Source organism: Chelon labrosus, assembly GCF_963514085.1.
Source record: "Chelon labrosus genome assembly, chromosome: 9".
NCBI lineage: Eukaryota > Metazoa > Chordata > Actinopteri > Mugiliformes > Mugilidae > Chelon > Chelon labrosus.
In genome coordinates, this window is record NC_140359.1 from 22,644,746 (window position 1) to 22,669,381 (window position 24,636).

The 24,636-nt window shown below is 40.8% G+C and overlaps 1 protein-coding gene across 1 annotated transcript in view; it reads right to left on the minus strand.

Annotated features, from left to right (window-relative positions):
- The window catches only part of arl15a (ADP-ribosylation factor-like 15a), a 94,464-nt gene extending 71,003 nt beyond the window's left edge, over window positions 1-23,461 (minus strand). The window contains exon 1 of the mRNA XM_084551901.1: window positions 22,825-23,461. Within this exon, the coding sequence (XP_084408027.1) occupies window positions 22,825-22,836 (12 nt within the window). The 5' untranslated portion in view covers window positions 22,837-23,461. The remainder of the gene's footprint in view (window positions 1-22,824) is intronic.
- Window positions 23,462-24,636: the final 1,175 nt, after the last annotated feature.

Consider the following 24,636-nt stretch of genomic DNA (forward strand, 5'->3'; position numbering starts at 1 on the left):
AGCCACGCATTAAAGAGTCAGAACTCGAACCCTCATCGTCACCGTTTAAATGCAGCGTCCTGGAGTGCAGAGTCAACACCGCAAAACATGTGCGTCTAATACTTTTCCAACTGCATGTCTGTGAAACACGAAGATGATAGAAAGGGCTAAGGGCTGAAGCAGAGAGAAAAAATAAATTGTGTGTAGGTTACCACTACAAGCCGTAAGACTAAATCCCACACAGGGAGCGTTTGACTAAAGCCAATGGACTCCACATGTCTTTCCTACTTCAAAGGAGACAAAAAACATATCACATCATACGCGTCCATCTTCCTCCTTTGAAGGACGTAACTATGAGCACGGGGCTAATACGACTCAACTAACACCTCAGACAACGGCTGATTGCTTTTCTAACAATAAAAACATACCAGGCGTGTTTACTGTGAGACGTCCATGTAAATCAGGGTTCACTGTATGTGATAACCAAGTCCACCTTAGTGCATATGCTCTGGATTACCCTGACACCTACTGGAAGACTAAATATTTTCAGTGCCTCAGAGGAAATTAAAAAAAAAAAAAGAAAAAAGGAGCAGTTTCGTGAAACCACAACAGTCACTTTGCTGGTGTACAGCACACAAACTGACAAATAAAACACTCTGAAAAATCTGCTAGTTGAGTCAATCAGATAAATGCGAATGTTACCCAGTGTAACACAATTATGTAAACAATCCTTGTGGAACGGCCCCCGGCAAATGAGAAAATAATTACATAAAAGGCACAGCAGATTAACACCATGTGAGGCTTTGCAACAGCCTGCTGTGATCCGGAGAGAGCCCGTGAGCCAAGGACTCTGCTTTACTAACTGAATCATATTTTACCGGAAGATGAGACAGACACCAGAAAATAAGAGAAAAGCGCACACACACACACACACACACACACACACACACAGAGCAAGAGCCAAGGCTGATGGACAGATGTTGTGCGTATGGCAGTATTGCGCAAAGGAGCTTTCATAAATGACTGAGCACAGAGGGAAACGTTTACTTAGTCAAAGACAGGAAAGAACAGTCAGAGGCCAACTGTGCCATGATCCATCACAGGCCTACCTATAAGAGTGCACAGAGCGGCTTGATTCTGAGGTAGCCCATCCAGCCAAGTGTAGATGGATGCGTATGATCCGAGGCTATGAAAATATCTGTACGTCGTAAAGTACTACAAAGATCTAGAGGAGCTCGAAGGAAGGCGCCACATGTTAACCTGAAACAAGACGACGGAGGGAATTCTTTGTGATTCTTACTTTCAACAATCCTTCAGTCTGTATATACTAAATCGTTTTTATTAATTAGTGTTGTCTTGAAGAAAAACAACAATAAAAAAGAGTTATTATCAATGTAGGTCATTGCTTTTTTTTTTTTTTTTTTTGGACGTACGTTGTTTTGTGAAATCCCCGGTGTTAAGTTAATATGATTAAGGAATTTTAAGACCGGCATCAAAAATCAGGAATAGAAAATACACAATAAAGGATCCACAGGGTAATGGTTTTAATAGAGTTTGATCAAATACATCCCGTGTGTAATCATCGATGACGCAGACTGTTTTTAAAACGTTTCATGTGTTTTTTTGAACCTTTCACTTCAGTTTTAAAAGAGTGAAAACGATAGCACACAGTACATAAGCCAGAACAAAAGACAGCAATCTTTCATCATGCTAAAAACCCTTGAGTGGTACAGCTTCTTTGGTGTGGCTTTGCGTGCTTTTACACATTGCCTCAAACGCCACAAAAAGATTCTCCACTTTCAATCTGCCCTTTGCTGCCCAGAGTTTTTTTTTCATACATCATCTTATGTATGCGCTTGTTAACGCATCTTAAAAGAAACCGCAGTTCAGCATGTGACGTTAAATATTTATTAAAAGACTACAGGAATTTCCTTTACTGGGTTGAGTAACCTCAACTCACCTCTTAAATGTAATAGCTTATGATTTGCTTTGCATGTTACACATTAAAGCCTTGCATCTAACAGTCTATGTCTGGGTAATACAAATGAAATGCACAAAGGTTCACGCACACAAAGCTTGATTCATGCTGCGTGCCGTCGGTTATAAAAAAGCAAAATGCGGTAAATTAAGGTAAACAGTTAAGCTTCAGAGGAAAGGTCTGCAGTAAATGTGCAGGTGAGCTAATGAGCAGTTCGGTGACTGCATGGCTCCACCCAGAGGACGCATGAGTGAATTTTATGGACTGAATCTTGTGCTGTGAGGGAATGAACATGGAGGTTGTTTACAAAACTTTGATTTCATTTGATGGCTGTTTAGAAAAGCAAGCTTCGCAGTGAAGCCTTATTTTTGTATAAAAATCACAGACGATTTTAAAAAGGCATTAAAATGATTTCAGACCGTAGAAACTTTACTATAAAAGCTATTAATTTTGCCTTAGACATTGGATGCTCAGCCTTGTTACTCATCTCTGGAGTGCCAGTACTAACGAAAGCTGAAACATAACATACATAAATATATACTGAAATATATTATTTTATCAGTAGCTGAAGCTGAAATTGATGAGTGGCTGAAGTTACGTCAGAAGTACAAGTATTAAATTTGCTTTTCTAAGGCAAAAATCTTTATTTTTCTCGGTTTCCTTTCATTTTTTTCCATGCATCTATTAATATAAGCAGTTTGAAGGCATCCCTAATACACTGAATGCAACTGCAACTTACTATTTAACAGTTAAAGGGGAACTACTGTTTTTTACAACCTGGACCTTATTTCCGGCATAAAATATGATTGTTTACTCACCCATATAACTTTGAAGTTATTTGGTGTTCTTCGGCAAATATTTAGATCCGCGTATATCCATATAGTGAGAGTGACTGGGGCACTACAGTGATTTGAGGGTTTTTGACCACTTTCCCTTTTTTATTTACTTTTAACTCTCTTGTGGTTCAATAAAACTCAATATATAAAAGCGATGACGATCACGTCTCAAGACTGAAAAACAACACACAAAAAAGGCCATAACAATTTTCTTGTCTGCAGTGAGGTGAAGTTGTTTTTCATGTGGTGGTGCCAATATGTTTGTCTGCGTCATGTGTTTGTTTTTTTAAAACAGACACCACTAATTTTATATGTTCTGCAGAATTAAAAGGGGACGGGCAGATGGAGATTTAACAGTATGCAGTGTCTTTTAAACAGTGATTCAGAGGGTCTGGACGGAAACCATGCATGACACCAATGACCTGAATGATCTCAGCTGTTTCCTTGACTGTCCTTGTCAGCCGCTGCAGTGTCTGGTCAATGACAACAGAGGGCGCCATTACCCTTTCTTTAAATCCACATACCAACGTCCAGACACATCCTTCCTTGGCTCCACAGTACTCGTGTGAAACTGATCCTGGATCTGCTGTGTTGTCACTGGAGGTGTTACCTTAGAGGTGCAACATTATAGGCGCAGAAAAAGACTGTAATAGTAATCTGAGATCAGCCACAACATTAAAACCGCTGACAGAAGTAAATAACATTGATCATCTTGTGACAATTCAATGTTCTGCTGGGAAACTTTTGGACCTGGCATTAGTGTGGATGTTACTTAGACATGTAGCACCCACTTAGACCCAGACCAGGCACCCCCACCCCATAGCAATGACACTCCTTGATGGCAGCAGCAGCACAAACACAAAAACGGTTTAGGAACAACTAAAAAAAACATGAAGAACAGCACAAGGTGTTGACCTGGCCTCCAAATTCACTACATCCCAAACTGATCAAGTATCTGTGGGATGATCCACAGAGGCCCCTCCCCTCAACCCATAGGACCCAAAGGCCCCCCACTGACAACATTACACAGGACACCCTGTTAAGGCCCACGTCCATTCTCTGATGAGTCGCAACTGTGACGTACACGATATTAGGAAGATGGTCATAATGTTATGCCTAATCGGTGTGTAAATACAGGCATACCATTATGACCAACTTTCTAATATTGTGTAGGTCACAGTTGACCTGACTTGACATTCAGTGCAAATCTTAGGTAATCAACAGTTTTCAAGCTACAGAGTAATTTCAGCAGCAGCTCTAGTCACCGCATTAAGCATACATATAGAAGGAAGCTCTCGGTTTGCTCAGGATTAAATGGACACAATGGTGGACACACATACATGGATCTAAAAAAAACAGATCTGCCCACACCACTTCGTATTTCCTCCAGTTACGACTAAAAATATCTGAGCTCAATGAAAAAAAAAAATCAAATAGGAGACTCCTTTTTCATGGGATCTTTCATCCTTCACATCAAAGAGGATTACATCTAGAGGAGGAACAACATTTGTTTTGTCACAAGTGACGTCTGTATACTGTATTTTCTTTTTACAGTACAGTTTTTAGAGAACAGAAACTCCTGGTCAACAATTTTAAGAGTTCACGTTTAAATATGACCCGATTTAATTCTCGCGGTATGGCCGTGCCTGGTTTCACTGCTTGTACTAAACAAGAAGAGATTCCTTAATATGTGCTGCTGCGAAATAGAGCCGTCGGAAATAGTAATTAGAGCATGATTTGCACCAACTCCGCCGTCGAAATTAGGAGTTCCTCAGAGATTTCTTTAACAGTGCTGCTGGCAGTCACTGCGAAACTGTTCCTGAAGTCTCTATTAAAAAGACTGATGCTGAACAAAAACCTACCTTTCATCTTAAAACTTAGTATTTGGTTCCATTTTACCGTCATCCTTGGTAAACTTAAAAGTGCTGCACTAAAGTTTCAGGGCACAGATCCATAAAGATCTTTGTTATTATTTGAATATACATGAGTTCCAAGGGGTTGTATGTGAAGCTTTGTCAAATATCAGGAAAATTATTGTTTGGGGATTTCTGTTTGATTTTAATTAATGTAATAACTTGAAGTGTAGCAAAAGCATTTTAAGTCAGGTGGTTGAACACCTTCTACCACACGTGACATCTTTTATTTCTCAACTGGTGTATAAAAAAGAACTAAAAATCTTTCATAAATCGACCGTCTATATTATTCTCTCTTCTCGATCTCTGTTAATGTTCACAATTTTATGACACATCCAGTAGTAATTGCCGCCTGAAGCTGACCCCAAGCAATGCGAAAGTCATTTGTCTCCTTTTGAATCAATATCTATTTAATCTTATATAATCCTTTAGGACAAGTATATGAAAAAATTAACCACATAAAGATGTAATAAAACACTAGATCATACTCGTCGGATCCCTGCTGCAAACTGTGAACCACTAAGAGAGAAATTAGTACGCTTCTTTGACAGTTACTTTCTGGGGGTTATTTCTTGTCACGTCTTGTAAGCTTGCCCGAGGTTAATTAGGCAGGTTCACCACGGGGATGATCCTCTTCTGCAAAACTTAATTATTTCAAATGGAAAGGCATGCTGTTTAAAAGAGATCAGAAGAAAAGCTTCTAAAAACAACAAAGTAAACACCACTGACTGTTAAGATCACATACAAGTAGAACAATCCGACGTGACACCAACATACTCCTGCAGCGTGATAATCGTACACAAGTATAAATAGTAGGTTGGAGCGGCCACTCAGGAAACACTGATATTTAAACCTAACAGGAAATAAAACAATAAGATATGGGTGTGCTGCCATGCATGCCCACGATCACATTCGTTCCAGTTTAACTTACTGTGTCCATAAATATTCAGCAAATTTCTAATTTCTCTAATGACTCTCTCAGTGCCACAGTTCTCTAATGCCATATGTGATAGCTTTTAATAGCTTCCGTTTGTCAGATTAATAATCAAGAAACACAAGAAAGCAGCAAATGGGGAAAAGGAAACCAACTAAAGGATTACAATAACTGTCAAACCATTTTCTGTCAGTTACGTAACAGACAATAGATGTTTAATATTTCAGCTCAAATTACAAAAACCTAATTCACATAGCAACCCATATTTATTGTTAAAAATCAAATACAGGAACTTGTGTAAATTGTAGTTGAGACTAACTGTTGCATAAACTGTATAAAAAGAAAGCAGATAAAATAACTATGAAAACTATTAACTTTGGCATTTGTGGAGTCTGCATTTCCCAATTTTTTTTTAGCTCACTTGGTTTGTGGACTTTCTATGAGTAGTAGTACCCGACAAAACTGCAAACAGAAAGAGGTCCGATGGCTTAGATTACTAGAAGAATTTGCAGCCCTCTCATGTATTACAATGTCTTGTGGATAAGCACATTACAATACGTGCTTCAGGCTCTGGGCTTGGTGTGGAAGATGGCACCTCATCGCGTCAGGGGGACAAAGACTATTGTGTAGATGAAAAGACGCTGTAAGGCGTCTCCCAACAAAAGCTTATACAGGGAGAGGATTCGGATTCAAGGGCATTGTAGGGGAGGCCTCTGAAAATATAGGCCAACAGATTTGCGGAGAAACAAAACCAGACAAATGAAATAAATACTAGAACTTATTCAGAATTACAGGATTTAGACTCTTTTGTCACTGTCTAGATTAATAATAGGTTAATTAAAACAAATCCAATAAAACACGACTCAAAGATTGTAATGTGTACGCATATATACACTGATCAGGCATAACATTATGACCATCTTCCTAATATTGTGTAGGTCTTTGTTGCGCTTCCCATCAGAGAATGGACATGGATCTTCTGAGGGTGTCCTGTGCTGTCTGGCAACAGAATGTTGTTAGTGGGGGGTATTTGGGTCCTATGGGTTGAGGGGAGGGGCCTCTGTGGATCATCTCACAGATACTTGATCAGTTTGGGATCTAGTGAATTTGGAGGCCAGGTCAACACCTTGTGCTGTTCTTCGTGTTTTTTTGAGTTGTTCCTAAAGTGTTTTTGTGTGTGTGGCTGTGTCAGGCTGCATCCTGCTGGGGTTGGCTGCTGCCATCAAGGAGTGTCATTGCTATGGGGTGGGGGTGCCTCATCTGGTGGGTGGGTGGTACATGTCTAAGTAACATACACATGAATGCCAGGTCCAAATGTTTCCCAGCAGAACAATGAATTGTCAGAAGATGGTCAATGGTATTTACTTCTGCTGTCAGCGGTTTTAATGTTGTGGCTGATCGGTACATACATACACACTTGTGTCCTGTGTGTCCCACCCTACATTACGACTTCCAAGATGTAAAAAGCCTCAATGAAATTAGAACAGACGCTATCCGGAGAAAAATAGTTCAAGTTCCTGGTATACATGTACACAAAGGCCAATGTGGCGTCACAGTGCTCTGTCTGCCAATACATCTCAAACAGGAAGTTTTTCTTTGTTGTTTCCCAAATCACTGGAGCCAAATTCCTTTCCAAAATGTCCTTGACAAAAAAACAAATGGGTACGGACTGGCAGCCGAGCTTTGGGAAGCCCTATTCGATAGTCTGCGTTTGACCCTGGGTGATCTCTCAATCATCATCCCATCAGGTCCTGTGGTTATTTTGAAGTATGGGACATTCATGGCCCAGGATAGGGCAATAACTGCTCCCATCCTGCCTTTCAAAAAGACGGAAGCAGGTTGGAAATGTATGCCGCTCACATGCTGTGAGAAGAAGGGTTTATTTACTCAGTAAAAACTTTTCTGACATAATAGCCATCACAAAAACAATTACTTTTGGGAATTTATTAGTCCCATGGGGGTAAAAAATAAACAAACACTATTATTACATTTAAATCTAAATGTCTATCTGGGCTCAAAGAAACTTTTCATCCACTAATTGATCAAACACTTTGGGAGCATATTTTAACAGCTGTTATACTGTACATCGTACTTGGTGCATAATATTGTTAAGAAAAGGCTAATAAAGAGAGTCATATGGAGCACTTAGTTAAAATTCATGTTATGCCATGATCCGTGAGAAAAATTCTTACCGAGATGAGTGGATTAAACACAACGCCTGAGGTATCTCAAGATAAGAAAGCTAAAAATACCTCTTGGTGAAAACAGGATGGGTGTTTTTGTGCGGCGATAAACAATTACAAAGGTGGGTATTGGGATTTCCTTTAAAAGCTGGACCTGGATGTGGGTTCCAGCTAATTTTACAGACAAAATGGCCTTTAGAATAAACAATAAAAGAAAAAGAAAAAAAAAAAACTGTGAATGTACTCAAAGATCAGAACACTGCTGCAGAATCACTTTAGTCCTGACTGGTACAAACTGGATGTCTTGGATGTGGCAGAGGAATCAATAGATCTACTCTACTCTGTAGAGTGTTAATTAAATAGGTGTCAGGCAGTTTGACATCTAGTGAGACTGGTTCTAGATGTATAGTGCTATGAAATCACATGAATAATAGATTATTAAATCATAAAAAGGTGCTTGCCTGTCTATTAGGAGTATTTTGGTATTCAAATAGTTGGGGGGGACTATCCCACCTATTAAAAACAATTCATACACTATATGAAATGTCTGCACGTAGAATAAGAGCATGTGTTTTTTATCAGTCCGTCATTAAATTACGCTTAATGACGCTAATATTGCATTTAGCAACAATTAGCAGCAGCTGTACAGTATATACACAGCCTGGCCAAAAAATAGTCGCCACCTGGATTTAACTAAGCAAATAGGTACGAGCCTCCTATTGGATAATTACTGCATGGGTGATTATTTTTCAGCTGGCAACAAGTAATTTAACCCCAACTGATGCAATGAGTAGCTTCTCATTTCTTAAACAACCATGTCTAAAGACACATCCTGTGGTTGTGGGAAAGATGTTAGTCTGTTTGAGAAGGGTCAAATCATTGGCATGCATCAAGCAGAGAAAACATCTAAGGAGATTGTAGAAACTACTAAAATTAGGTTTTAACGCATGATTAAAAACTGGAAGGATAGTGGAGAACCATCGTCTTCAAGGAAGAAATATGGTCAAAAAAAAATCCTGATCCTGACGTTTGGTAAAATCAAATCGAAGAAAAACTATAGTAGAACTCAGGGCTATGTTTAACAGTGAAAGTAAGAGCATTTCCACACGTACAATGTGAAGGGAACTCAAGGGATTGGGACTGAACAGCTGTGTAGCCTTAAGAAAACCACTAATCAGTGAGGCTAACCGGAAAAAAAGGCTTCAATTTGCTAGGGAGCATAAAGATTGGACTCTAGAGCAATGGAAGAAGGTCATGTGGTCTGATGAGTCCAGATTTACCCTGTTCCAGAGTGATGGGGGCATCAGGGTAAGAAGAGAGGCGGACGAAGTGATGCACCCATCATGCCTAGTGTCTACTGTACAAGCCTGTGGGGGCAGTGCTATGATCTGGGGTTTCTGCAGTTGCTCAGGTCTAGGTTCAAAGAATGAGGTCAGCTGCCTACCTGAATATACTGAATGACCAGGTTATTCCATCAATGGATTGTTTCTTCCCTGATGTTCACAGGCATATTCCAAGATGACAATGCCAGGATTCATGGGGCTCAGATTGTGAAAGAGTGGTTCAGGGAGCATGAGACATCATTTTCACACATGGATTGGCCACCACAGAGTCCAGACCTTAACCCCATTGAGAATCTTTGGGATGTGCTGGAGAAGGCTTTGAGCAGTGATCAGACTCTCCCATCATCAATACAAGATCTTGGTGAAAAATGATTGCAGAAGCTTATCGAAACAATGCCACAGCAAATGCGTGCTGTAATCAAAGCTAAAGGCGGTTTTTGGTCAGGCAATGTATTATGAAATTATGAAGAAACCTCTGTACAACTAAATGACACAATATTAACTTACCAACCATCTTCTTATTTTTAACCATGTCACAACTCGTGAACCAACTCGGACCTTAAAAATATTTTAACCGACTGGCTCTACTTCACTGAAACAAGCACATTTTTGGGTTACTGATACAACACTCGTCTGTTTGCTCATCATACAGTAAACAGGATGCAGATGTTACCACTGCGGTGGCAGCTGCACAAAAAAAACAAATCTCTAACATAAACCGTTTTTCGCCCTATTTTCACAGGGACATAACCCATTAATCCATAGCGCTGTGAAATCATTTTTATCAGAAGTATCTGTACAGTTGAATTAATATTTTAAACCTAAAATTACAGCCTTTGTAAAGGCAAGACTCATAACAGGACTGTTTTTCAGACAGCTTTACTATTAGCTAGTGTAAAATAAGATTGTTTGTTTTGATGCATAATGACTTAACTGGTTTCAGGCCTTAACATTAAAAGGTGGCTTCACCAGCTTCAGTAAAAAGATTCTGTTTAGTTCCTGTTTGTCCAGCCAGTCTCTTGCAGCGTTAGAATCAGCATGCTCAGATTACAGGTACCGAGCCACCTTGTGTGGGTTCTTTGTTCTTCAAGTAGGTCATTCTCACCGTGCAAACTAGGTGGTTTCTTTCCAAATTTAAAACTTAAAGAAGCCTTGAGACTCTTGGTCTAAATAGGCTGATATGGGCCTGAGGGTTAGGGCGAGAAAATCAGTGAAGCAGCCATTTTTCCACTCCATTAATAACATAATGAGATGGCCATGGAGTGCTACTTAAGACATTTAATGGCTAAGGGTCCGAACAGCGGTAGCTATGGCTCCTGCTGCACATGGTCACTTAGACTAATGTCCCGTGGCACGTGCTGCTACTTAATCAACTTAACCAAAATCTTACCGCATGGTCTGATTTATGCTGTATTGTCTGAGACCCTCGGAGACCCTCTAAAAGGACATTTGCTTAATCTAAGGGTGCCATTTAACTAAAGTCTGTGCAGATCTAATGACTGGATTTCTCCTGGATTTATAAATAGTACAAAATCTATACCACCTCAACACTAGACAGGTGTTTTATACGTGATTAGGCAGTATAGGGCTTTATTATACTCCCTTCACTTCACGACAGGGGTAATGGTGAGAAGGCCCGACACAGGGGGTTATATTGAGCAAACAGTTAGTAGCGGAAATCACTTAGATGTGTGTTTCAGTTGAAGCTACAGGTATAGTTCTTGCTGTCCTCACACAGTTGCTGTGGTTTCTAATAGGGATGTCCCAATTAAGATCTTCTAGCCCCCGAGCCGATCTGAAATAATAATTAAAAAAAAATCCTCCACTGTAGATTTATAAAACCTTATCTTATCTTACGTATACTCTCCTAGATCACATGTAATGTACTCAGGGTATTCGTTTTCCTTACTATCTTGCGAAACATCCACATTGCATAATTTACAAATTGCCGTCTGACTAACTTCATTTTTCCACAGTAAAGTACTTCCACACAGCAGACCTGTTTAGTGATCATGTCATTTTGGTTCTTCTTCGTTTTTTTTGGCAGCTTCGATGGAGGCCAACCGCCACTAAAACAGAAGAAGACGACGACGTTTTGACGCTTCAGGGAAGTGGTTTTGGTTTATGCAGGCCTAAAGTAAATAACTACAAAAGGTTGGGTTTGGCTGGAGCCGATGCGATTGGATCATTTTAAAAATTCCTGGATCGGGCCCAATACCAACAGGGATATCCTCAGTTTCTAATCAATAAGGTGTATGCACTTAACGGCGATTTACAAACAGAGTTTTGTCTTAACCAAATTTTTAAAACCACATTAAGTTTTCTATTTCTTCAGCCTTACAGCGTGTCGCTCTGATAACGGCTATGGAATAAATGTAAGATCAATCACATGCTCAATCAGATAGATGTTTATTATTGGTGCAGTTGATTAATAACCAATAATCCAGCACTAGTGCTTGTTTTACACGAAGCTGAATAAGCCAAAAATCTTCAGATGAAAACTTCATAATATATTCCGTCTTTAAATGAGGGGCTTTTGTATTTTAGATGCCTCTACTGCTCAACTCTCTAGGAAGCCGAGTAAAATACTGGAAAAACAACGGGAGTTATATTTTTCTTCACAATCGTGTAACAGCTCCTCTTCATTTCAGAAAGTTGTGAAAAGATGGCAAGTATGAACATGCTGGCTGTGGAAAAAGTAAGCAACCGTTGCAATTTGATAGCATTTGACTGAAGATAAGATTATGTTTACCAGTTAAATGTTGTGAACAATCATTTTTAAGGTTAAACTTGACTGTCAGATTAACAGGCAGGGTGTTGGGATGGGTAAAGGGACAGCAGAAACCATTATACAGCAAGTTCAATAGGTTCTTGGCACCGTCAGTGCTGCCCGGGCTTCGTCTAGAGTTCAACAAGTAACACACTAACAGTGCAGCGATAGGGACTGATTAAAATGTAGTGTTGGATAATAGCAAAAGTTTAACCTCCTGTCTCTTTTGTTATTTTTAGTGAGCGCAGTGTGTGTGTGTGTGTGTGTGACACTACAGAGAACAGACAGAGAGATTATATCCATTCACAACAAGAATGGTTTGTTGTTTATACAGAGATCATTCAAGCTTAAATGTCAAAGATACTATAAACGGGGGAGGACGGGTTCCTTGATTAACATAATGTTATAGGAACTGAAAAGACTGCCACTAAATACTGAAGCATTTTTTTTAACACAACAATGTTAGTATCACAGACAGAGAACATATCACAGCATTCATCTACCACAGAAGCCTGCATGTTGAAGGTTTGATTTTGCACACCACTGTACAGAATATTGTGGTGGCTCAGCAGGGTCTTGAATCTCAATGAACTGAAGGCAATAAAAAACAATCCCTCCTTTGAACCCTTGAATGGAAGCCTGATCCACATCTCTAGAGCTCAGTATTCCCACAATATATTTTTTTACTCGTCTACTAAACAAGCACTGGACTCATCACTGATAGTCCAGTTTGCAGCTTGGATCCATACCCATCGCTAATAAAACTGAGACTTATGCTGGATTACATCTAGTAGTCACCAGACACAAGTAAGTCACAAATTTCCCTCACTTCATCAATGTGTCCTCTTGCACCCTCACTTTTTCTGGGTCCAGACTGTTGATTACAGCTCATCTTTTAAATTAATTTTAAGTCCGCATTTATTTTAAGTCTGCAAAGCTGAGCAACATCATTTACACAGGATGAGGTGCAGCTACTCCCACGGTGCAGAGACTCCCAGAAGCATCACTTGGTATGTCTGCATGGGGTATTAGAGAGACGCTTAAAAACAACTTAAAAATGTTTTAACCTTCTTCTGACATGCATGTAATGTTCAAAGTTTCAAATGAAAGAGATTTTAGGTTGATTTTGTGGACGGAATCCTGGGGGTTCTCGGTTAATTGTATTTTTTATTAATATACCACGACATAACATGGTATTCTTGCTTGTTTACCTTCCTGCTTAATTTAATCAACAGCTTAAAACAAGTCCAAGCTTGAATCCGTTTTTTTAATCATGCTAGCAGCGTGGCTCTAGGGATAGCGATGCCTGTTGAAGTGTTATAGATGTGCATGGAAGATGACAAAGCGTATGGACTAATGGGAAAGCAAGTGTTGACAGCAGAGCCACATGCCCAGTGGATGTCATTAGTAACCATCTTATTTGTTAGACTGAAATGAAGAAGACCTGCAACAGCAATCTCTTCTGTTGCTTTAAATTCAAATAAACGTAACACTCATCTGCCGTATTCCACTTCATTTGATTCATGCATAGCTACAGGAATGAGTCATACAAAGTGTGTATCATAAAAAGGTTACTGTTTAACACTTCGGTTTCAAAATAAACCTCCCTGTTGATGTTCATTGAAAAAGCTTCACCAGCTGGTCAGGGAATAACAGGAGACCTGACAGTACGCAATGAGTCATCGGCCGTGGTTAAAATATAACTAAAAATATGTTGTAAATACTGCAGTGTTACGAAACGTTCATTTTTAATGTCAATTGTTGTTAATTAACCTTACTCTTGCGCATTCGCTGCAACGGCAAAACAATTTTAACAATATTTCCATCAAGACCTATTAGGATAACGTTCATGGATCCATGTACTTAAGACTGACTCAAGCCAGTTGCTAGGAGCTACAAGAAAAAGAAAAAGGGGGACCATGATCAATCTTTGCACTTACATCCACCTTTTCCACCTTAATATTATGTTAACACCCACTCGAATGAACCGGAGCGTGCTCTCCGTTCAGCAACCAACCAGCAGCGAGCAGCAGCAGCGGTGAAGCAGCAGCCACGGTTGCTTGGTCAGTATCTATTTCTAAACACAACAAGATCAAACCGTAGTGAAACTAGTAGCACACACCACAACGCGTTCCTGCCGTTCTCCCCCCACAAAAAAATAAATAAATACACAGTTGCATATAAGCATTTTCTTACCGTGTAAATCCCAATCCTGCACAAAGCAAGGGAGAGCTGCATGTGCTCCGACATTGTGCTCAACAACAAGCGTAACCCCCGGCAACAAACAACCCAAGCCTCTCGAGTAAGTGAATGGATGGAGGAGGATCAGGAGTAGCCGCACACAACGGTGCCAGGTCAACGACATGAGTCCAGCCCTTCATCGTCTCACGGTCAGCACCTCATATACCCACAAAGCCAATTCTTTTCTTTTCTTTTTTTAAAATTGGAGATTTGTGAAGGGTGCAGATGAGCAGGATTGAAGGTTGTCTTTTGTTTACTCCCTCTATTCATTCATAGAAAGATAAAAAAAAAAAAAACTATTACCACTAGGATCAGCGGACAGACACAAGCTCGAGATTAGTTTGGGAGGATCTCTCTCCCTCTCTCTTCGCAGAGATTAAGGGCTCACTGACTACTAGAGATCCAGAATAAGACTGCAAATTGGATTAGTCACCATTACACACCCACACACTATGCCCATACTGCATGCACAGCTTTACGAAGTATGAAAACCACTGCTTTCCACCATGGAGCGGGATGAAAGGATCGACCACTTGAGCCTGCAGCGGTCATGGGGATTTCAATAAATGCAGTGGGACGTTTTGTCGGACGTCTGTCAGGGGAGAACTGTGAGTCATGTTCAGATAGCTTGTTTTGGTTAGCTCAGCTGTCGAGCAACAACCGCTGCCACCGCTGCCGACACAATGCAGCTTTAATACGCAAACTTCAACTGTAATCCGATGAGGCTACGTAATAACTGACCGCTGAGTAGGTTTCAATTGATTCGGGTCTTTAAACAATGCAAACATCTTGGTTTTGCATGCAGAATTTTAAATGTTATATGCGAACTGTTTGGCTTCTACTCAGTTGCATTCATACAACTCTGATTAGCTTTTGTACGCGGTTGAGAGGAAACATACCCTGAATTTGACCGTTTGTTCAACTCATTCTGGTATTAAATGCCGGTAAAGATAGAGAAACGGAATACGGTTTGATTATACCACACCCAGAAATTTATTCATTCATTCATTCATTCTGTCCTTATCCTCTGGAGGGGCGCGGGGGAGTTTGGAGCCTATCCCAGCTGTCGTTGGGTGAGATGCGGTAATCACCGATTATGTCTTTTGGACGATGGGAGGAAGCCGGAGAACCCAGAGAGACGCAGGGAGAACATGCAAACTCCACACAGAGTGGCCCCAGTCGGCCGATGGATTCGAAACCAGAATCTTCTTGCTGTGCTAACCACCACACCACTGTGTCGCCCATAGACTGTATATAATATGGACTACGTGGCACTACTTCCTTGCATTGGCCAAACTGATGCTATTTTCTCGGGGACACAGGGCAGCCCAGTCTTGCGACTTTGGAACCAGAGTCTGCGCAGTACGGTCCGAGAGTGGAGCCACAACTCTCACGGTCCTATGGGACCGCTTTACGGAGCGGTTGGCATGGCAACTGGTGGTCGCCATTATGTCACATCCTGTTTGTATAGCGTCAAATAACTAACTAAAACAAAACTTATCCAAATAATTCACACTAGAACATGCATCAATATTATATTAACTACCTGAAATGACAGAAACCATCCTTGGAAAAAAAAAATTATTCAACGTGTATTATAGTGTTTTAGTTTGGCCCATCCACTAACATGGAGGGGGTGGAGCTTATGACCTATACTGCAGCCAGTCACCAGGGGGAGCTCTACTTGCTTTGGCTTCACTTTTGAGGAGCTGTTCTGCCGCCCATCTTGATACTGTCTATGGTGACGCCCCACACCCAGAAATACCAATAGTTGAATGCACAGTTACTTGAAATACGCAAAGAAAATCCAGTTCCAGTGCATTTGAAGTCAACTACCGAAGAAGTTAACCTTTATTCTAGATTATAAAGGAAAAACTACAATCTACTGTGCACCTAGTTGTCACATAGCATCATGTCACCAACTTAAAAATCAAAGCAAAAGAGAAACTGTGAGTCTCTCTTGCTTAGGATAGGTTACTCAATAATTCCAGCCAAGAGCCCTTGTCATATTGCTGTCTATTATAATTCTTCCAACAACAACCAATACATAGATCCTAACACATTTTGTCTAACACAATATACTGAATGCACAATACAGTGTAAAAGATAACTCCTTTTGTAATGTGACTCCTCATGTACCAACTCACAATAGCCTGTTGTACAGCACTTTACTCAGCTTGTGCCCTGGTGCGATTTTCAAACAGACATTAGAGCCTAATCCCTACGCATTTCCTTCATATTTTTTTCTCTAGAGACCAAAATCTTTGCTCAGTTCGATGCTATAAGATAAAGTAAAGGAAGTAAAAAGCAATAAAACATACGGAAAACATTCACTATCGCCTCTTTAGAGTCACGGTCCATCAACGTATATGAAAGTCAATATAAAAAGGAACTCAGAGTGCCTGTACTTGATAATGATAACAGCAATGTGAAACCTTATTATCTCCAAATGCGGCCGTGATGCTGCTCCAGCCCAAGATGCTGACTCACTAGCACTCTCCACAGACACTAGGGAATCACTGCAATAAGCCGCGAAGCCGACACACCAAAGCTCCCCGACATGCTCCTTGCAAGTTAAAATCAGTGGCAGGGGTTCAGGAATGCTGTCTTACTCAAGAGAGGTATTTCACGTTACAGCTAGAGGCTATAGGCGCTTTAAATAAAAGGGCATGTTTCGAGAACCGTGACCAACACGAACAAACTTTAGGCAAATAAAAAATCATATCAATTCAATGAGAAACCGTAGTACACTAGTAAATTATTAGCCTGACATCAGTCCACCAATAAAAAGCACACATGGATGGTGCTCTTATCTGCCGACAAAAAGTCATTTTTGTTTGCCTTTGGAAAGAACCTGGCAGAGATCTGTGCCAGCACCAGCGAGGTGCGTAATGCGGTCATATAGGGGACAAAGCTGAGGTGAAAGAACTCCAGCCTTGTATCCCGTATACTAACAAGCTGCAGCCAGGAACTTCCTCTCAGCTCTCTTTCCTCTGTGTTGCCGCTGTGAGGTGTCGATCTGCCACAGCCTGCTGTGTGCCCTTGGACAGGAGATCTGCTCTGATGAACAGTACAGTTGATGCAGGACTATTTTTCCATAAGGTTATGATGAAGGCTGATCCGACAAACAATGGCATGGCTGGATTAAATGGTTTATTTTCAAAATGCTACACTCCCTTTGTATACCCTAAGAAATGTGTAGAACAACACAAACAATTACTTCCTGAAAGCTAAAATGTAGAATGACAGCAATCATCTAGGGAGGTTTCAAATGACACATGTCTGAAGGGAAACTGAATAAATACGATCATTAAGATTAAAAACAGGCCTTCTTCAGAATGCACTGGTCTTTTAATGGACATACAACAATCAGCCACAACTTTAAAACCACTGACCACTTTAACCACTTTTAAGCAATTTCCCTTGTTTAAGCAATTTCCCTTGTCGATCAACAAAGTCTATCTAAGTCTAAGTCTGACAGGAGAAGTGAATAAAATTGACCATCTTGTAACAATTCAATCTTCTGCTGGGAGACTTTTGGACCTGGTATTCCTGTGGATGTTACTTAGGCCTCGTCCACACGTACGAAAACGATCTTTTCCCCCCTCCGTTTTTCCTGGCATCGTTTCAAGAATATCCGCGTCCACACGGATCCGTTTCAACACGACTGAAAACGCTACTTCATATTCCAGGCCTAAAGGTGGCGCTGTTTCAGTTTCAGAAATTCACCAAAAACGGAGAGGAGAGGCAGAGCATGCGCATAAAGCTTGAGCGCTGTTTACAAATCGGCTTTAGAAGAAACCAAACTCAAGGAGAAATTATATTTTGCCCTGGTAACCCTAATAGGCTCAATATCTTCTCCAGCAGGAACACGAGCATGTAGTCCGCCATTGTTGTTGATGTTGTTATGAGACGTCTCGCGGGATATAAGAGGTGGGAAGGCTGCTCGAGGGGTGTGGCGATGACATCATTGAAACGCCTGTATGCGTTTTCACCGTCCACATGAAAACGCATGAGCTGCGTTTGCGAATTTTTCCACCCTGGGACCCGGTTTCAGAAAAGTGCGTTTTAGGGCAATGCGTTTACAGGATTCGTGTGGACGATCGGCCAAAACGATGCAAAACATCTGCGTTTAGACCAAAAAGCGTCTCCGTGTGGACGGCCCGTTAGACATGTAGCACCCACCTAGACCAGACCAGACATCCCCAACCCATAGCAATGACACTCCTTGATGGCAGCAGCCATCCCCAGCAGGATGCAACCTGACACAGGCACACACACAAAAACGCTTTAGGAACAACTCAAAAAAGCACGAAGAACAGGACAAGGTGTTGACCTGGCCTCCAAATTCACTAGATCTCAAACTGATCAAGTATCTGTGGGATGAGTCACAAACGTTTTGGAGGCACAAGGGAGACCTACACAATATTAGGCAGGTGGTCATAATGTTATGCCTGATATTTGCTACTGGTTGAACAATGACATTACTTATGTGTGTCGGTGAAAAGAGACACACCAATAAACATATATAGCACTACTGGAAGTTAGTTTCAATATACAAAGTAGAGCAGACTTCCGTTTCGTCCGTACAGTATCTACAGTTTTACACGTCTCTCCACCCATGCTCTTTCTGACATTTCGGGTGGTTTGATTTGCATCTGCAACCACCAAGGTGACACCGATTAACAAACATTTTTAACATCGGTGACTTAACATGTGGATGCTTACATCAGTATTTTCACAGTTACCAATGAGAGAGACGAGTCTACAAGGACAAGAAGCAGATGAGCGATAAACATACTAGCCCTCTAGGCAAATGTGAGCAAGCATACTACTGTAGACATATTCAAACAGACGGTTAAAATCCCACTTCCAGTTCTGAAATATACACGTACACATAACTTGTTCAGCCTCTGTTCTGGTTTTTTTTTCTCACTGCTAAGTAATTCAAAGTTACAGCAACTTTTTCTTCTTCTTCTTGTCTGATTACCAGTTACCTACCGAACTGGACTGGTCAGTAGATTTACAGCACCACTGTCTCACTTGTATTTGTATCTTCTTCGCTGTGAGGTGGTGCAATGCTTCCTGACATGACACAATAAGCAGCAATGTTGCTTGACTGTTTTTAAATCCTGATATCTGACATCTACAATGAAACTCACCACTTGCAGCTTTTTTTTTACATTCTCATATTAAGCGTTTAAATTCCAGCCAGTTGTTACATACCAAAGAAAGACAAAGCTAAATCACTTTCAACGCTATTCAACGCTGGCATTTATTATAAGAAGTAGGGATGTCCCGATCGGTATCAGGAGATCGGTACTGGGTGCGATCCAGGCATTTTAAAAATGATTGCATTGCTTCAGCCAAGCCTGATCTTTTGTAGTGACTTGTTTATTTTAGGTCTGCCATATTCCTCTTTGTTGTTTAGTGTCAAAGCTGCCAAAATGCAAAGAATATAACCACTTCTTCTTCTGTTTTAGTGGTGGGTGGCTGGCGACAAAGCTGCCCAAAATCAAACTAGAAGATGAATTAAAATCACGTGGTTGATCATGTCTGCTGTGCAAAGGAACTTTACTCCGGAAAATAAAGTCAGTCAGACAGCAATTTGCAAAACTTACAATGTGGATGTTTGGCGAGGTAATATGCCGAGACCCCTCAGGCAAAGGCTGCACCAAAACAACAACAAACACTGAGCGTTGCATTTAAAATAGGGGAAACGTTTCCTCGAGACATTGTCAAGGAGAAAAATATTACAGAGAGGGTTACGGCACTGGAACATCTCAGTTATTGGACTTAATAGAGTCTCACAATGCACACGTGATCTAGAGGACAAGAAAAGACTTTATGATTCCCCAGGGGAGGACATTTAGCTTATTTAAGATCGGATATGCGCTTGGATCGGCTGATATTGAATATTAAAAGATCGGTGTCAGATCGGGGGGTAACAAAAACTTGATCGGGACAGTAAGAAGAACTGTACATTTACTTCGGGGATAATTTCACAAAAATAAATTACTTATAAATGCCACTCCACTTCAGAACTTATTCACAACTGAGTTTACACACATAAAAAAAAACAAAAAAAAAAAAGCCTGACACTTTTTAAATCCAATCAGCCAAACCAGGTCACGTTTAACAGGTTTTAATGCTGTCCCAACCAACAAAGAACAAATACACAAACAAAAAATAAGGGACTCAGTAAACAGGTGGCTGACAGCCTGGTAATAAATAGTAATGACAGCTGAATGACTACCTTCTCAGCTGATGCTGAGGTAGTGCTTTTTTTTTTCCCCAAAAGTTTTTTTACTTCCTGGACATGAGCTGAAAGAGAAAAGGTACGGACAATACTCTGTTTAATTATCATCAATACCACATAGCTTGAGGTCGGTGCTGAGACGCTCACATAATTTAGATTCCACAGAAGAACAGCGTCAGCCCACCTGAGGGTTTCTTCCTTCATGTATAGCAGAAATCTGTGGTGTGGCTTTGCACCAAAGTAACAGCCACTTATCGAGTAAAAAGAAATAAAAAGTGTTCTCCCACGGAAAGTGCCTTGCTTTAATGTCACACCCGTTAAGGCCCGAGATTTGGACACACAGCGCAATTGTAGTTTGGTCAAGAATTTGTCATGGCAACAGCTAGTACCAAATTCCTTTCTCAGTGCTGAGGTTAGGCCTGATATTTTTTTATGACACCCTGCTGAACATGCACAAGTCCGGTCCCTTCAACATGCTACAGCTCCCAAATGAGACAGAACCACCGTGGACCAGATCTCTACCGCTATCATAACTCAAACTACAGTTATTACCCAGATATGCGCAATAATTGTCTGCTTCCATTCCCATCTACCCTTATAAACACAACCTGACCTAAAGCCTTACCTTGAAGCGCAAACACAACGTTAGCGCGTCTTATTAAAAGGTCCAGCGACGTGTTCTTATTGATTTATAAGAAAGAGAGAGACATAGTTTTGGCCAAGGTTTTGTGCCAGGTCTCCAGTGTTGCACAGCAGGAGAGGAGGCCCCGCGCCTATTGAGTGCCTGACCTCAGAGGACAGCCAAGCACTCAGCTCCAACAGTCCAGAGTTACAGCTGTGCCTTCCACACAAAAGTGTCTTAGTCACAGAAAATCTTAAATCCTTAATCGAGTCCAAAATACACTCTCTTGATTAGGGACATTAGTGAAAAGTATGATGCTTCATGTAGGTTTAAGTATTCAGAATTTGCCTAAAATGGCTGTGTTTTCATTTTGGAGGCCGTGGTTTGTAGTACTATTGAACTGTATTGTGTTGAACTGACAGACGTTTTTATTATTTTGACATTTTAGCCAGTGGGCTAGAACAAATCACAAAAATACTTTAGTGTTTAATTCAAACAATCTTAACAGCATCACAAACTACATGCTCCAAAGTGATCACGCAGTTAAACACCACATTTCAGATGCAGTTTCAACATAAACTCAGGCAATAATGAAGGATGGTTGAGTGACTGTTGTAATACAATGTGATTCATAATGTTAGTGAGTTTATATGGGAGGTTGTAGCGTACTGTAATTTGTCCTCAAATGATTAATAATCGTGATGCTGTCCGTGCAACACTTCAAACGGACGCAGACACGAGTTAGGCCTTGTTGTTGAGGGGCGTTGTTTTTTTTGACAGCTGTGTCTCTCTGGTTTACCCTTTGGTACCGAAAACTTTCCATCGAGAGTTTACAGAATAACTCTGCAAACCACAGACCAGCTAGTCATTAACCGTCCCGGTGGCACTCGCGGGACAGGACTTTGCCATCTTGAGCCGAGACATGTCCCAGCGAAGCTCTAAGTTCAAAGTTCCTCCTGGGTCTCACATCTTGGGCGGCCCATTACGAACAAGCTGATAAACACTGGGTGGGCAAGTTCCTCTGCATTGCACACTGTCACTCTGCTCCCCCCCCCCCCCCCCCCCCCCCCCCCCCCTTTTTTTCTTGCGTGGATGACAGCACAATGTCTGTGTATAAATTCCCAGGGAAAGCCTCCAGTCACAGCTTCCTCTCTATTGTTGCACCGTTTCAGCAGCAGCACCCATCCCAGCACTACAATGTGGGCAAAGGCCCAAAAATCATAATCTCCCGGCCTAAAGCTGCCACAATAGCCTGCACACAAATCCATCTCTGGGTCATGTGTAAGTATAAAACATGCAGGGGGGGGGGGGGGCTAACTAACATCTCAAACGAGTGCTAACTGTGTAGCTTCGGGTGCAAAACAAGAGTGCAGCTTAGAGCTTAGCAGGAGTTTTTTATGTGCACGAAACAGCAGCTTGATTACAGAGCTAAAAAAGTACTTCGAGGGTGTAGCTGGTTGGCTAGTTATCGTGTTTCACATGTAAACAAATAAGAGGTCTGGGTCAACCAGTTAGACCCTGCACTGAACCACTACAGGCTACACCTAACACATTAGCATAAGACAACAAGCGGTGCTACTCCTAATGCTAACTACTAACTAATAAACAGTAATAAAGAGCTAACGCTAACTGTTGGTAGTTTACACACCTGTGTGGCATCACTGTCTTGATTTGGAGACCGAAATGTAAAGAAACCAGACACGTTAGAGGCACTCGTCCACAAACAAGTGTACCGTAGCATTTTTGTTTTCGATTCATTCACTTACCAGATAATCCATGTACTATCGCTGGCCAGTCACAGCACCACGAACAGGCTTTGTAGTAATCCCGTTTTTTTTTTTTTTTGTTTTGCCTCGGCGAGTCCAAAAATGTGATGTCTTTTTATTTATTTTTTGGCACACGTCGCTTTGTATTCCCCGCCTTTCGACAGCAGCCACAGCTAAAATAAAAAAACCCAGCCTTTCGTTGGGGTTTTGTAAGCAGGAATCCTCCGTCCTCCTAAACGCCAGTAAGTCAAGTTTCGTCGCGGCGACGGTTGAGTTTGTTGGAAAGCGAGGCTAAAAAAAAAAAAAAAAAGGGCCGCTGGGTCCGTCTGTGTGTGTGTCTGTGTGTGTTTCCTCTGAATAAACAGCCCCTCTTCCACCGGCTGACTTCCAGTTTTATCACACAATATCAGTTTGAGTGTGTTTGGTTGAGGAAACTAAGCGAAGGCTACACCGCTACGTTACGCTGCTACGTCGTTCTGGGGCACGTACGCGTGGTCACGTGGCCAAACACATGGTGGCTATTTTCATTCTGAGGAAGGGCTGAAACGAAACGGGCTTTTTGTTTAAAAAATGGCATTTTTTCATCATTTCAAGCACATATTTCCAAATAAGGGACGACTGGGTTGATCGTGGTAGTTAGTGCTGCACACATTTTGATGGTACATGATGAAAATTATGTAATTTACCGATTTATTCTGGACCATTTTATTGTCAAAACATTTTTGACAGGATATTTTTGTGCAACAATGGTACAAAACAACAGAGAAAATTATTAATTCATACATCATAAGGCAACTTTTAAAGGGGAGCTACTGCTTTTTACAACCTGGACCTTATTTTTAGCATATAATACGATCGTTTACTCAGCCATATAACTTTGGTGTTATTTTTAGTCCTTCCCACACGGAAAGAATCTATATAAACATATAGGTTTTAATATAGGTTTTGAATGTAGGTGACATACATAAAATTGGCCGTTTTATAACGTATATAACGTATATATGCCGCATATATGTTATCATATATGCGGCATATGCACAGATAAACTCCATATAGGTTTCATATATCGTCATATACCCACACGGAAAGAACCTATATGAGGATATATGCGCATATATGAAACCTATATGCAGTTTATCTGTGCATATATGCTGCATGTATACGTTATATATGCAGCATACATATGATAATATGTATGCTGCATATATACTATATAGCATATATGCGTATATATGAAAACGGCCAATTTTATGTATGTCACATATATTCAAAACCTATATTAAAACCTATATGTTTATATAGGTTCTTTCCGTGTGGGTTCGGAAGATATTTAGCTCCGCGTATATCCATATAGTGGGAGTGATCAGGGCATCGAAACGCAGCCTCTAAATAACGCATTATCCGCCGCAAAACCAATATTTTGTTATGATACGCTAGTGCTATTCCCCGTCGAGTCCGGAGTTACCTGTTATCATCATCCGGGATCTGTAGATTGACCTACTAACCTCTGACCTGGATGATGTCATGATTGCTTGATCACAGTTGTTCAATTGCACATAAAAAAAAACACTCTTGAAAAACACAAGTAAAAAAGAAAAATAGGTGTAAGTTATAAGCAAAATAATAAATAAAATACAGTAGTACGTATAATCAGAAATATATATGAATTGCATATATTAGTGTGTAAGCACTACCTTAGTGTGGTATTACCTACGAAGATGCACCAATCATCTTCCAGTGGAGGTAAGTCTTAAAATACTGAGTCCGGAGTTACCTGTTATCTATTCGCGGACGTGCAGTGGTTTGTTGTTC